The sequence below is a fragment of the Rhea pennata genome, chromosome 6 (assembly GCF_028389875.1).
Source record: "Rhea pennata isolate bPtePen1 chromosome 6, bPtePen1.pri, whole genome shotgun sequence".
Classification (NCBI taxonomy): Eukaryota; Metazoa; Chordata; class Aves; order Rheiformes; family Rheidae; genus Rhea; species Rhea pennata.
The window spans coordinates 17,939,530-17,953,949 of NC_084668.1; the positions used below are offsets into that span (position 1 = coordinate 17,939,530).

The 14,420-nt window shown below is 63.0% G+C and overlaps 2 protein-coding genes across 6 annotated transcripts; one reads left to right on the plus strand and one right to left on the minus strand.

Annotated features, from left to right (window-relative positions):
* The first annotated feature begins 91 nt into the window (after nucleotides 1-91).
* Nucleotides 92-7,538, plus strand: ANKZF1 (ankyrin repeat and zinc finger peptidyl tRNA hydrolase 1). Of its 4 annotated transcripts, none has more exons than XM_062578598.1 (16): nucleotides 92-152; nucleotides 682-819; nucleotides 1,159-1,268; nucleotides 1,394-1,496; nucleotides 1,887-2,071; nucleotides 2,506-2,621; nucleotides 2,926-3,079; nucleotides 3,306-3,528; nucleotides 3,718-3,819; nucleotides 4,011-4,184; nucleotides 4,300-4,389; nucleotides 4,870-5,131; nucleotides 5,564-5,675; nucleotides 5,816-5,983; nucleotides 6,119-6,189; nucleotides 6,909-7,538. In XM_062578598.1, exons 2-16 carry the CDS (start codon nucleotides 693-695, stop codon nucleotides 7,027-7,029), a joined length of 2,118 nt encoding a protein of 705 aa, XP_062434582.1. In that variant the 5' UTR covers nucleotides 92-152; nucleotides 682-692; the 3' UTR covers nucleotides 7,030-7,538. The 4 variants fall into 4 exon arrangements, with proteins under 4 accessions (XP_062434582.1, XP_062434583.1, XP_062434580.1 ...); XM_062578599.1 differs by having other exon boundaries at nucleotides 103-152; nucleotides 685-819; XM_062578596.1 differs by lacking the exon at nucleotides 92-152 and having other exon boundaries at nucleotides 428-819.
* A 265-nt stretch (nucleotides 7,539-7,803) lies between these two features.
* GLB1L (galactosidase beta 1 like) lies at nucleotides 7,804-13,581 on the minus strand. Of its 2 annotated transcripts, XM_062578435.1 has the most exons (16): nucleotides 13,498-13,581; nucleotides 12,860-13,032; nucleotides 12,381-12,531; nucleotides 12,069-12,129; nucleotides 11,708-11,802; nucleotides 11,100-11,280; nucleotides 10,968-11,026; nucleotides 10,655-10,776; nucleotides 10,383-10,423; nucleotides 9,891-10,009; nucleotides 9,583-9,657; nucleotides 9,419-9,508; nucleotides 9,138-9,251; nucleotides 8,740-8,871; nucleotides 8,126-8,341; nucleotides 7,804-8,049 (listed from the first exon to the last, which is right to left on the minus strand). In XM_062578435.1, the coding sequence occupies exons 1-16, from the start codon at nucleotides 13,549-13,551 to the stop codon at nucleotides 7,831-7,833; spliced, it is 1,902 nt and encodes a 633-aa protein (XP_062434419.1). In that variant the 5' UTR covers nucleotides 13,552-13,581; the 3' UTR covers nucleotides 7,804-7,830. The 2 variants fall into 2 exon arrangements, with proteins under 2 accessions (XP_062434419.1, XP_062434420.1); XM_062578436.1 differs by lacking the exon at nucleotides 8,740-8,871.
* Nucleotides 13,582-14,420: the final 839 nt, after the last annotated feature.

Consider the following 14,420-nt stretch of genomic DNA (forward strand, 5'->3'; position numbering starts at 1 on the left):
GGAGGGCCGGGGGTCGGACTGAGCCTAGCGGCGCCCCGTCGCAGGGCAGGATGTGGCGTGCGGCAGCTGAGGGGCGCTTCCGGGGCGGGGCGCTTCCGGGGCGGGGCGGGGCGGCGGGCTGCGGCGCGGCGCGTGAGCGGCGGCGCCGGCCGGTAACCGGGGGGGAGCGGGGAGGGGCCGGGGAAGGCTGCGGCGGGGGCCGGGGGGTCCCCGCGGAGGGGTCCCTGGGGGAAATAAGGGGGGGCCCGAAGGGCGGGTAGCAGCGGGGGGGGGGGGGGGGCATCCATGGGGGCGGGTCCCTGGAGAGGGTAACGGCTCCTGGGGGAGGATTCCCGGGAGGACATTCCGGGGGGAGGGGGTGCCATGGGGAGCCCTGGGCGTGAGGGAACAAGGATCGCCACGGGCGGGGGGATCCTGGGGGGTCACACCGGGATCCTGGGGGGGATTACTGGCCACTGTGCGGTGCGGGATCCGTTGGGGAGGCAGCAGCTGTTGAGTTGTTGGGATCCCTGGAGGGGAAGAGGGTTATGAGAAGGGCTTGGGGTTCCAGCTGGCTGGTGCTCCTGGAGTTGGAAATTCCCTTGTCCTGCATGCCCCCGGGCTCCCCATGCTGTCCTTCAGCTGGGAAGCGTCCTGGAGACAGGGCTGTCGCTCGCCTTCAGTGCTGTCCCTTATACTCAGGAGCAGTGGCGATGCCAACCCCAGAAAGCAGATCCATTTTTGAGGCTGCCCAGGACCCCACCTTCCTGCATGGACTATCCCTTGTCACTGGGTTTTCGGTGGATGCATCGGTCACGGACCCAGGATCCGCAAACCATGGTGGGTTTGGTTCCGAGGGAGCAGAGGAATATCATGAAGGGGTTATCTGGCCAAGCTTTTATCTGTCTGTCTTAGACTATGAGGACTGAGCCTCTGTGGTACAGCTTGGGTGGCTACCTGGAGCTTGGCACTGTGGGAGCTGCCAGGTGGACGGTGAAATGGGCTCTGCTTGGACCTGTGTCTGTCACCCAAAAGTCTCTAAAATTCCTTCTGCTGCCATAGTGCTACCTGGGTATCCGGGATTGCAGAAAGACCCAGCAGTCCCTGCTCCTTGCTGAGCCCTTGCAGTGGTGCTGCATGAAGAGCTGGCTGTGGCACAACCCTTCCTTTCTCTTGCAGAGAAATCTGCAGTTGCCGGCGGCGAGGAGAGAGCCCGTGGGGTCCCGGAGGTGCCTGACCGGATGTACTGCTCGACCTGCGCACAGGCTTTTGACAGCCGGGAGGAGCAGGTGAATGGAGGCCGACCTGCCGGCGTCAGCGGTGGCAGTACTGAGCAGGGCTGGCACAGGCTCGGCCCCAGGGCTGCGCAGCGCAGCGCCTGCTGCTTCTACCCCTCGCTCCTTTTCCTCCCCAGACCGAGCACTACCGTCTTGACTGGCACCGCTTCAACTTGAAGCAGCGGCTCCTGGGGCGCCGGACACTGCCGGCAGAGAGGTTTGAGGAGAAGACCTGTGCGGGTGAGATATAGCGCTGCCCTCAGGAGGGCCCAGGCTGCCCAGCCCGGGCTGGGGACGTGAGTCCCTAGCTGCCCCTGCTTGCTTAGGGTCCCTTTGTTCTGCCCTGGTGGGGTCCCCTGGCTCTGCTATTGGGCCCTGAGCCTGCTGACTTGTTGTGGGAACAGAAGTATGTTCCACCTGCGCCCGTGCCTGTCCATGTCTGGGATCTATAGACCCAAGCACCTCTCTCCACTGTCTACAGCCCCCTTGTGACTATTTAAGGTATTGGACTGGACATTTCTGGGGCTCTGGACCAGATCTGGGCCCTTGGATCTATCTGCAAAGTTTTGGGGATGGCCGTGGATTGATACTTGCCCTGCTCCACTGCCCCATTTCTTCTCTCTCTTGCAGGTGATGTTTCCAGCATCTCGGGATCTGATTCGGAGAGCTCCAATTTGAGTAGTGAGTCAGAGTCACTGCCTGCTGCCAACAATAATCCTGGGACCCCCCAGGTTCCCCGCTCCCATAAAGTGCTTTTCAGGAATGCAAAGGGCCAGCTCATCTCTGCTTACCGCTGTGTGCTGGGCACTGGAAAGGCAAGTCACAGCCCAGCCTGCTGGAGGAGGGAACCCCAGAGTTGGGGGGAGAGGGGGACCTGGGGTGTAGACATCTGCCTGGAAGTCCCCCATGTCCCTGGATGGGGAGGGTGGCCTCGGGTGCCAAGTCAGAGCCTTAAGACTCTCTGCTTGTCTGTTTTTGATTCTGGGATGCTCCCAGGAGCAAGATCTACTTCCCCATTTCCCTATAATTTGACAAACCTTTGCAAGTGGAAAGCCCTACTCAAACCAGGGCAGAAGCAGTAGCTAGGACCTTCTTCACAGTCCAATAGTATGAGTAGGACAGGATGAACTCTGTTTCTTTTTGTCTATAACCCCTCCTTGTCCCTGTGCCAGCAGAGGGACTGACCTGGAGGATAGCAAGAGGTGGTAAGGTGATCCCACACATGCTAGCAGCAGGGTCTGTGTCTCAGGGTGGCAGCGAGGAGTCAGCAGAGCTGGTGACATCGCTCCAGAGCCTCAGTGCAAGCACACGCTGGGTTGTGCTGATGATGGGCGGCGGCCACTTTGCAGGAGCTGTCTTCCAGGGGTGAGTATGGGGGAGAAGACCTTGGCTCACCCCTCTGGCAGGGACAAGTGGGGCTGGGTGTTGGATAGGCCCTTCACTGATGATGGCCACCCCCTCCCTATTCCTTCATCACAGTGCTAATGCACACCCTGGGTACCAGCAGCTCCTGGTCTTTGCTTGAGAGTTGGTTTAGCTCTATCCCACTGTAAGAGAAATGTTTATGGGGCACTGGCAGGGGCAACAACCCCTCCAGGGTTGTGGGGAGCATCATCTCTCCTTCCCTCTGTGCATGGGCCTTGTTGCTCATGCCTGCCCCTCTCCACAGCCCCCAGGTGCAGGAGCACAAGACTTTCCACCGTTACACAGTGCGAGCCCGGCGGGGCACATCCCAGAGCCTACGGGATGCCCAGACCCCAGCTGCTGCACCCAGGTCGGCTGGAGCCTCGCTGCGGCGTTACAACGAGGCCGCGTTGCTGAAGGTGGGAATGGGACCAGCGCTGGGACCTTGGTGGGGGAATGTGGTCATGCCTGGCTCCGCTGGGTGGAATTATGCTGCTGTTGGAGGTCACATGTGGGGTGTGAGCTCCAGAGGGAGGCCAAAACACAGTTGGGGCTGCTCAGTCCTGAGATTGTTCCTGCTCTAGGGCTGCCTGTGCCCGCACTGTGCAGCTCAGGACCCCACAATGCCCACCTCTTCCTCCCCAGGATATCCAGGACCTGCTGACAAGCTGGGCGCACCACTTGCAGGAGGCCCAGCGCATCTTCCTCCGGGCCCCTCGCCACAACCGGGCACTGTTCTTTGGCAGCAGGAACCCACCTCTTACCCAGGGTGACCCCCGTATCTGCCACATCCCCCTCAGCACTCGCAGGGCCACCCTGCGGGAGGTGCTGCGAGTCCACACCATGCTGGCCAGCCTGCAGGTATACGGTGAGTCAGCCCTGCTGTGGTGCCTGTGAGTCGAAGCAGGTGGAGTGACACGGTCCCCGCATGCAGCCCCATGCGTGTTAAGGCATGCTGCACCACGAGATAGAGGTGCCAGCTCTCCGGCCTTCCATCCCTGGAGACATGGAGCACTCCCTGTCGCCGGGCAATGATGGGAGCACCCTTGTTGCCCAGGGAAGGACACACCACTGGAAGACATCACTGGGTCCCCCCGGAAGAGCTGGCAGAAGGCGCGACGGGTGGCAGAAGTGGATTCTCTGCAGGAGGGCATGAGCGGTGAGTTGAGCCATGGAGGGAGACGTGGCTCTGAGCGCTGGAGGGACTGGTGTCATGGCCAGGGGCCAGGCTGGCAGCCCCACTGCAAGGCCTGGCACTGCAGTGGGGCGCTCTGCAGAAAGTGGCTTCATGCTGGGTGGTGTGTGCTTGGCAGAGAGCCCTAAGTGATCAATGCTATATTTGGGTCCCAGCCCCTGCCTTGTCACCCCCCTCAACCCCAGAGGAGGAAGAGGAGGAGGACAGCCTGACAGGGGAGCTGGAAACTGTGGAGGTTACACTGAGGACTTTGGACCTCCGGGAGTTTGAAGTGATGCCCAAGCGAAACCGCAAGAGGAGGAGGAAGAGGGACAAGAAGGTGGAGAAAGGTAAGGGGGAAGAACAGGCCCGGGACTGCGTAGGAAGGCACCGGGGAAGGAGCTGGCACTCCTGGAGTGCAGCCTGGGCTGTGACCCCTTTTCCCACTGCATACCCCCTGCGCAGGGTCCTGTGCTGAGGAGGCAGGAAGCCTGGAGCTGTCAGCGGAGCCACAGGGGGAGGCTGAGGTTGAGCCCCTTTCCTGGGGAAGTGGAGGTAAGGAGGCTAGGAGCTGGGCCAGGGAGTAATAACTGGGCCCTAGAGTGTTTCCACCTGGATGGCTGGGAGCAGAGAGCAGCAGAGATCTGTGCTATGAGAGCAGCCCTGGGATACTGCAATTCCCCAGCTGGCCTGCTCATTGCTGTGGGAGAAGGGAGGGCCACCAGGTCCAATCCCCTGGCACCTGCTCCATTGCGCAGGCAGCACCCAGCTCAGCCTGGTGTGTGGGGGGGTTTGGAACAGGTCTCATCCCGGGAGGAGAGAAGGGCCTGGCTGTTGTCAGCTGTGCTCAGCAGTGTCACAATCACATAGCTGTGACACAGGCTCTGAAGGCACTGGAAATCCTGCCCAAATCCAGTCAGCAGTACAATGCTTTAACTGTGCTGTGCAGGTCATGCAGAGACCAGAGCACTGTTCTATGCAGGGAGCCGAATGGCCACATGGTGTCAGGGTCCCTTCTGTGTCCTTCCCTTATAGGAGACCCCCAGATGCAGCTCCGGGATGCTCTCTTCACAGCGTGCAAGACAGGGGATGTGGGGACCCTGCGGCACCTCCTGGGTGTGCCAGAGAGCGGGAGCCCACCAGGGGACAGCGAGGGTGGGAAGGAGGCTGTGCCCTTCTCTCTGCTCAACCAGCCTGTGGACGAGCGTGGCTACACCCTGCTGCACGTGGCAGCATGTGCAGGGAAGGCCGAGGCCGTGTACCTGTTGCTGGAGGCAGGGGCTGACCCTGCGCTCAGGTACGATCGCAGGGCCTCCAGGGGCACGTGAGCACAGCCTCTGCTGTAGGAGGCTTCTCCAGCACGCCCTGGTGCCTGGTGCTTCCCTTGCCTACGCCAGTGACCCTCCTGCCCTGGCCACGGGAGACTCCTGCCAGCCTTGCCCTGGGACAGCCAGGGTGGTTCTCTCCCAGCCCTGCCCTAAAGTGCTCCTGGGTTTATCGGTAGGCTGTTCAGAGGGCTAGAGCGAGACTGCCCTTTGCAAGGCAGGAAATGAGGAACGGGAGGATTTGGGAGCTGTTGGCCCAGGGGATGTGCAACTTTCCCATCCGTGGCTGCGGTATCCTGGCCTCTGCTCTGGTTGGACATCTCTGGGGCAGTCTCTGGGCTGGCAGGCCAGCAGGTCACAGGCAGCAAGACTGCAAGGCTGAGCTGGTCTGCTTTGGCCTGCAGAGACAGGCAGGAGCGGCCCGCCTACTGCGTCTCCGCTGACAAACCGACCCGCAACGCCTTCCGCAAGTTTGTGGTGGACCATCCGGATAAGTATGACTACAGCCGTGCCAAGGTGGGTGCCTGTCCTGTGCGCTTGCTGCTCAGGGGCTGGTGGACCCCAGAGCTGAGCCCTCCTTGGCTATACCCCAGCATTCTGCCCCAGGCCACTGATGTCTTCACCCCCAACTCAGTCTCCACCCTTGCTGCCCACAGGTGCCCGGGCCTCTGACGCCAGAGATGGAGGCCAAGAAGCTGGAGAAGAAGCGAGCACAGAAAGCCCAGCGGAAGCAGCGGGAGCAGGCTCAGCGGGAGGAGCGGCAGCGCCAGGAGAAGGAGCAGGACGAGAAGCAGCGGTTTGCCGCCCTGTCTGACATGGAGAAGGTGAGGCTCTATATGGGGAAGAGGATCTGGCTGGGCTGGGGCAGTGCAGGTGCTGCAGGCTCTGGTGCCACAGGCCCTGGCACTCCCAGGGCCATTCCCAGGCTGGAGGCGCTGACCTGGCTCTCTGCTCTCCAGAGGGCCCTGGCTGCTGAGCGGAGGCTGGCTACAAAGCTGCAGGATCCTGGCACAACTCTTGCTAACATCAGGTAACAGCCGGGGTAGCTGTTGTGCGGTGACAGGGAGGTTGAGCGTGGTCAGTCTTAGCCAGGAGCACTCCTCTACCAGGGCCTGTTCCTCACTGCGAGCACAACACAGCACAGTCATCACAGCAGAGACCCGCTCCCCAACGCTCGTGTGGCTGTTGCCTGCCTTTCTTCTCTTGTCCAGCCTAAACCTATTCCCAGCAATTCTGTTCCTAGCAGTACTTGTTCCAATGCTGTCTCCCTTTCTGCACTTTACTCTGGGAATATTTTTCAAAGGGCAACCTCATCCCCTTGAGGCCAGGGCTATGGAAAGTCAGCCTCCCCAGCCACTTCTGTGCCACTGTTCCTGACGTCACATCCCTTGTCCTTTCTCTGTGCCACCCCGCAGCCTTGTGGGCAGTCAGCCCTGTACGCTGTTCTGGACAGGGGCTCCCCAACTCCATGTGGGGGCTGTTTCTCCCATGTTCAGCCTGCTCCAAGGTGTCTTGCACCAGGCTCTCACCCTGCATCACCTCCAGGGAGCGTGGTCTGGCCAGGCAGCAGGGCTGCTGGGTGGCCCTGTGCCTGGATGCCTCTGCCCTGTTACCAGAGGAGCCCCAGTGCCCTTGTGCTGCTGGTGCCCTTGTCCCAGCCCTCAACCTAGGCACTGAATGTATCTTTGCTTTTCTGCCCTTTTTGCAAGCGTCCCCGTCACTCAGGGCCACCTCTGCTCTTTTGTGTAGCCGCTGCTGGCACTGTGGGGAGTCCCTGCTGGGCCGGATCCCTTTCCACTACCTTGACTTCTCCTTCTGCTCCACGGCCTGCCTGCAAACCCACCGCCGAGCCCGGGCCAGCCACACGTAGGGCCGGAGACTGCTGCTACCTGCCAAGAACCAATGTGGTGGAGACATGGCTGAGCACTGGCTGCCTGGCAGGGGGACGGAGAGCCCTGAAGCACTGCTGTACAGAGTGACTGCGCTGGCCATGTCGTTCTCTGGGGCAGCTGCAGCAAGGCCCTGGTCAGCCGCAGGGGGCACGCTTCTCTAGGCAGGTCCTGGGGACGTTAGAGCTGGGATCCTCTATGAGCTAATGTGAGGGGCTGGGGCTGCTCCATGGTCCAGCCCAGCCCCAGATGAGGAATCCTGGTGGCTGCCCTTTTCCCTGCTGCCTTGCAGACTGCTGTCTCTGGCGCTGAGACAGATCCTAATGCATCCAGACCCTGCATCCCTGTGCCACCTGCAGCCATGCCTGCTGGCATTCTCGAGGCTCGGCTTTTTCCTCTCTTCTCCTGGGTGCCATTGGCATCTCAGCCATATTATGTTGGCAACTACCTCCTGTGCCTGTATTGCCAATAAAGAGGTGTCAGAACCTGCTAGGCCCAGCGTGCTGTGTGTGCACGAGTGTTAGGGGGACTCAGCACAGGCATTGATACCATTGGGGATGAGTTGCGGGGGGCACATGCAGAACAGACTGAAGCTGGGTTGCTTTCTCCTAGTGTAGACATTGGCCTGGCCCCAGAGGAGGGCAGATGTCTGTGCTGGGGTACATACCCCTTCCCCAGGCATCGAGGAGGGCTTGCCGCTTCCTTCTCTTCACCAGCTCCCCCCCAACACACATCTCCTCAGCCCTAGCAAGAGGTGGTGACAGTGCCTGGCAGCTCTGGGTTTATTCTGTGGCCACGGTACCGTGGCTGATGGTCGTGTTGAAAAAAGGTCGGTCAAGGAAGAGCAGGAAGGGGGTGGGAGGTGCCCCCTCCAGCTCCAGCACCGTGATGTTGTTGGGACGGCCAAGGTGCAGCACTGAGCCAGGCACGAAGAGGGTCTGCTGGGGTCCGCGCCGGGGCCAGTACCGGCCCAGGTTGAAGCCATTGATCCATAGCTGGCCCTAGAGGATGGAGACCGGGCTGAGTTGTGCCCTTTTCCCCTCTCATCCCCTCTCTTTGGTGCATGCACAGCCTTACCTTGCTCCACCCTGGGAATTTCACAAAAGTGTCCCAGGCGATGCCAGGGGTCTCAAAGATCCCAGTGTAGAAGGCTGGCCCTGCTCCACCCTTGCTGCTTGATTTCAGTAGGGCAGTGTGGGGCCAGCCCTGCTGCACTGCAGCATCTATGGCTAGGGGGTAGATCAGCCAGCTGCTCAGTGGGCTGGAGTCCAAGGAGAGGTTCCCCAGCAGGCCCTGAGAAGGAGCAAGAGGGAAAATGAGGCAGCACGGTCTGCCTTGGGCAGGTGGGTGCCATACACGACCTTGCTTGGCTTCCCCTGGGTGCATCCCCCTTTCAGCAGTAGACATGGGACTGGACCCAAGCAGAGGCTGCAGGGTCCTGGCTTCCATGGTGGCATGCATGGCAGAGGGCGATGCCAGTCTTGCTGCCTTCCCTGGTTCCTGGTGGATTTGCCACCTTTGTGCATTTGGAAGGGGGAGGATGGGAAAGTGTAAGAGCTAACATAGGAGTTCTGCCCCCAAGCGCTGACTTTAGCCAAAGTCTGTCAAGGTTGGCAGGGGAGGGTGTGCGTGGCCACATAGGTGCCCAGGCCGTGCCCTCCCAGGCAGGTGATGGAGCCCTCTCCTCTCACCTTGAAGTCACTGACGTTGGCCCCAAAGTTGATCCTGCCCATGTTCTCCAGGAGCAGGTCCAAGGTGGCCCCCTCCCTGCCTGTCACCTGCAGCGACGTCTGCCCGTCCCGCTCCAGCGTCCCCTGATACTCCTGTAGGCATGAGGTCAGCAAGGCCACCCTGTGTTGGGATCCCAGCACCCCAAATGCCATCCGCAGCTAGCCAGCAGAGCTAGCTGCCCTCGCCCTGCCTGAGCTGCACCTCCCCTGGCAGGGACAGGGACAGGCAGACAGCCACTTCCCATGGCCTCAGCATGGTCCATGGCTCCCAGCACCCTGGCTGTCCCCGAGGACCTGGCACAGTATTGTCTGGCTCCAAGGAGGCAGGGCGAGCACCAGGTGTGCACCCAAGGGCTCACCTTTTGTAGCATCACGTAGCCGCGGTCACAGACGCTGTGGGGAGGAGCGCTCAGGGTGGCCAGGTCTGGGACGTCCCGGGGCAGGTGAGTGCGGTACAGCACAAAGCCGTGGGCCTGGGGGACACAGCAGAGCAGCACGGGAAATGGGAAGCAGGGCTGGCCACTGGCTCTGACCCTCCATCCCAGAGACAGGGCAGTGCTCTGGCCTGACAGGCTCGGCCGTGCAGGAGAAGACAAGCCCAGGAATGTCTCTGTGTCCCCTGCAGTACTAAGCCCCTCACCTGCTTTATGGCCTCAAAAGTGAGGGGAAACTGGCTTTTGATGGGCCCAGAGGGGCACAGTACATCCAAGACATCCAGGAGATTAGCGTACTGCAAAGAGATGGGAGCTGGGCAGCAGGGCAGTGCCACGCAGGGGTAGCACAGCCCTTGGAGCGGGCACTCACCTTCTGCAGGGCCACCCGGCCATAGGCGTACTTGGGGGTGGCAGGTGGCATTGGACCGACTGGTAGAGCCTGGAACTGAACAGCAGATTGTTAGGTGCCCCGTTGGGCCGTGGCTTCTCCTGGGACCCTCATCTCAGTACAGCAGGGAGGTGTCCCCTAGTAGCCTAGTGGCTGTCCTCCCAGGTGCCTCTCTGTGTCCTCTGCCCCAGCACAGGCAGCAGGGCCCAGTGCCAGGTGGCCTGGGATCTCATGGCACCCGGGGCAGGGGCATGCTAGTGCTGTCCCCCTCCTCCTACCAGACTCAGCACCTTACTGACGACCGTGCGGATGGCAAACAGCTTCTCAGTGGGGTCTCCAGCCTCCGAGAGTGGTGCGTCATAGTCATAGCTGGTGGTCACTGGCTTGTACTCCTCCTTGAAGTCAGCACCTGGCCAGGGAAAGCCAAGGGAGCTGCAGGAAGGGGCACTCTGGCAGAGCTGGGGGCCTGGACCCCAAGGACCCACTGGTGGGGACCAGCCCTAGGCTAGCTGCATTGCGGTGTGGGGGGGACAGGCCCCAGGGCTGCAGGCCCGAGGTCCCTGCTCAGAGACAACAGAAGTCCCAAGGGGGAGCTGGGACCCAAGAGACTAGCCAGGACCCAGGGTATGTGTCAGCCCACACAACAGGATAGAGGGAGCCCTGGAACAGCCTCCCCCCAGACGGCCGAGGAAAGTCCTGTAACCCCGGCCCCACAGTGTGCCTGTGCCCCTGCTTGGCCCCACCGTGCTCGCCGGCCCTCCCCCGGGCACGGCCCTACTCACCGCTCCAGTAGGCGAAGTTGGTCCCCCCCTGGAACATGTACCTACGTGACACCCCAGAGACCGAGGTCAGCACCCGCACGAACCCCGGCAGAGGTTTGTCAGGCACCTTCCCCCCACCCCCTGCTCCCTCCACAGCCCCAGTCCAGGCCCGCCTGCCCCCCACAGCCCGGGTCCCGAGTCAGCCGCCAGCCGCGACGCCTGCGCCGATGCCTGCAGAGGGGTGGGCTGGCAGCCCTGGCCGTGCCCCCACCTCAAGCCGACGAGCTACTTGCATGTTGACGTTGGCTCCCAGCTGCAGCATGTCCGCGAGTCCCTGGGCTACGCGCGCAGAGCTGACGCTGGCGTGCGCCTCCCCCCAGTAGTCCAGCCAGCCCGTGTAGTACTCGGAGTTCACCTGGGGACGCAAGGGGCTGTTACGAGCCGGAGCGGGGGCTCCTGGCACCGCCTTCATCAGCCACATCCCCCCTGCTCCTGCTCCCCGGCAGCCTGGCGCAGCCTCCCTCTTTGCCTCGCACCCCCAAACCCTTCTGCCTCCCCAAAGCCACAGTGGCTAATTCCCTCCCAAGGTGCCCACGCCAAGCTCACCAGGGGCCCCTTTGGCTGGACCAGGCGCTGGGCACCAAATGCCTCCGTGATGTTGGAGCCTGTGGAAATTACGAGGAGAGGTTGGAGAAGGTCGAGACAGGACCCCTATCCTTCTCCTCTTCCATGGAGCACCTGGCCCAAAGTCCACGGTGGCGTAGAGCCCCTGCAGGGTGCCACAGCGTAGCTCATCCGCTTGTGTGCCGTCAGTGGTGAAAAGCAGCACGTCATCCCCCAGCAGTGCCCGGAAGGTGCCCAGGAGGTGCCGCAGGTAGTTGTAGTCACAGGCGTAGTAACTCCCATATTCGTTCTCCACCTGTGAGCAGGACACAGGGAAGGACCCAGTACCCCGCACGGGAGGAGGGCTGGAGTCAGGTCCCAACCTGCACCTGGGGTAGCAGGGTGACATGAGCACCCAGCTTATCCTTCCCTCCTCCAAGGCCCAAGCGGGGCATTAGACATCATGACAGCGTCAAAGAGGTCCTGGGACAGATACTGCAGCCCCAAGTCCTCATCTACTAGCCCCAGCTCTGCCGGTGCCCCTCAAACCCCAACCTCCTGCCCTACAGCACTGACAGGTATCCTGAGCCCTAGTCCTTGCAGAGAAACCATGGTCCAGATGACCCAGGGGCTCTGAGAGCGTGCCAGAAGAGGGCAAAGTGTAGGGAATGCAGGTAGCTTTTTAGGGCAAAGCTGAAGATGACCCAGAGCAGGACAGAGAGCCAAGTCCCACAGCACCCAACCTGCACACTGATGATGTTCCCCCCATGCTGGTACAGCCGCGGCTTGATCTTGGGTAGCAGGACATGGAGCCAGGAGTCCACGGCTGCCAGGTAATCTGGGGGCACAGACAGCACCTCAGCCTGACTGCAGGGACCACTCAGCTTCACATGCAACCAGTGCTGTGAGGATGAGGTTGGGGCAGGGCTGAGAGCAATGGGAAAGTGGAGGTGAAGGAGGAACTACCAGGCTCCCAAAAGAGAGAAGCAGACAAGAGAGAAGATGGGCATTCTGGGGCTGGTGAGTGCCAAGAGACAGACCAGCAGCAGACAGCAGCATGTGTGGACTAGGACCAGTCTCTCCGGGCACCATTCCAAGGCTCACCGGGATCGGAGGAGCGCAGGACGATGTCTGGTTTCCACAGCAGCCAGGCAGGCAGGCCACCCTAGAGAAACACCCCACAGTGGGGAGGGAGACAGAGAAGCTGCTCAGCGATCTCGGAGGCACAGAGCCAAAACACTGGTGATCAACATCAGAGCGGCCCGTGCCTGGTGGGGCTGCAGCCCAAGGTTTACAAGGCACCAGGGTCAGCAACGCAGCAAGAGGCACCAGCCCCGCTCTGTCAGGCCCCCATGAGGTCATCCCACACGGGACCGGGCTGGTCTGGAGCGGGCTCGGTGCAGGGCTGGGGCTCACCATCTCCCACTCGGCGCAGATGTAGGGTCCCGGCCGCAGGATCACCAGGAGCCCCAGCTCTGCTGTCAAGTCCAAGAAGGCTTCCACGTCCCGGTCCCCGGCAAAGTCATAAACCCCCGGCAGCGGCTCGTGGTAGTTCCAGGGGATGTAGCTGGTGGAGAGAGCGATGATGAATGTGGATGGGTGAAGGACACCTCTAGCAGGGCAGGGAAACATCTCCTCTCCCCTCTGCACAGGCTGGGCCCTCTCCCCCTGCAAAGGATGGGATGGGCTGGGGGTGGCACCCAGGGCTAGCCCAGGCTCATGGTGGGGCCAGGGAAGCCCCGGGGGTCCCTGACCCCCCTCTGGCTCAGTAAGGCTGATCCCTGTGATCAGACAAGAAAACACCCCTGCCTCTGGGAGGGGTGCGGGACTGAGGGCCCCAGAGCCGCCCGAATGGCTGCAGGGCTCCGCGCGGCCGGGGCTGCCCCGGCACTTACACCTGCACCGCGCTGAGCCCGCTCAGGTACATCTTGAGGAGACGGTCCCTCCAGGCGGGCCGCGGGACGCGGGCGTAGTGCACGCTGCCCGAGACGTAGCGGAAAGGGGCGCCGTCCTTCCGGAAGCAGCCGCCGTCATAGTCGATCTGGAAGGAGCGCGCCGGGGCGGACGCCTGCGGGCACAGGGGCAGCGGTCGGGGCCGCGCACCCTCCCCGAGCCCCGGCTGCCCCGGCTGCCCCGTCTCCCGCTCCCTGGGGACCGGCGCTGGTTCCCGGCGGGGGGGACGCCCCTTGCCCACCCCGGGGGGATCCCGGGGGTCCTCCCCATCCTCGGCGCACGGATGAGGGCCCGGAGGGAGAGGCAGGGCAGCCACGGCCGCCTCGTGGCACCCCCTTGCTGCTCACACCGCGCTGGGGGCATTTTCAGGTGGGGTGCTGGGGACAGGGTGCTGGAGGGCAGGCGAGGGGCCGGGAGAGGCACAGGGGGCTGCAGGAGAGGGGAGCTGTGGCAGGAGGAGGCAGGGTGCGGGGACACGGAGGAGGAAAGCGGCAGCTCCTGGCGTCACCCCAGCTGGATCCTTCCCAGCGCAGCCCCACCGGCCTCTCCCGAACTTTCCGCCCGGGCTGGCTTTGCTAACCTGCGCGTGCAGGAGCCCTGCCGTCAGCAGCAGGGCGAGAGCGGGCGGCCCCATCCCGGCAGCAGCGGGGACGAGCGGGGACGTAGCCACCACCACGTGAGGGGACGTGGACACCATCACATGATCCTTCTCCACAGCTCCGGGCGCTTCTTCCAGGTCCTAAGCTCAGGCAGCCGGGCAGCGGCGCCGGCGGAGAGGAGCGTGGGAGTCGGACGGGGGCGGCGGGCACGGCCGGCGCCTCGGCCGCCCCGCGCGCGCCCGAAGCGTGGCCAGCCTTGCGCTGCCTGCGTCAGTGCCACACGTCACCCCGACCGCTGCTGGGCATGGGGCGCAGGCAGCACCCCACAGCCAGCACGGGCTGGCTGATAGGCTTCCAGTGCCCCCCCCTCCAGCCTTACTGGGAGCAGTACTGGGCACTGCTGAGCCTCACAGGGGACCCCAAAGGGTGCCTGGTGTGGGGTGGACAGGGAGGGGGGTGGGGGAGCAGGGCATCTCTCCAGGCCCTCCAGGGAAAGAGAGGGTACTGGGACGTAACGGTGGAGCCTGGTGCCAGCCCGATCAGTGCGACGGGGAGACACCACAGCCTCGGCACGGGGCGAGACAGCGAGACAGCCCCTGGCTTCAGTGGTGCAGCAGCGAAGCTGAGCCCTGCCAGGATGCTCTCCAGAGCATCCCTACAAAATCACGCCTCCAGCATCACCCCAAGACCATTTCTATCGACAGTCCCTGCACACACGTGACCCCGGGCCGTGCCAGCTGGAGGAGCACCAGCACCGGGGACCAGCCGGGAGGCTGCCGGGGCCCGCTGCCAGCGCAGCAGCTCCTCGCGGCCGGGACCTTCCGCAGGGCGGTGCCGGCGGCAGAGCGCGACGGGCAGGCCAGGTGCGAGGGGCTGGGCCCCGCCGCGCCCCCCCGGGCACGGG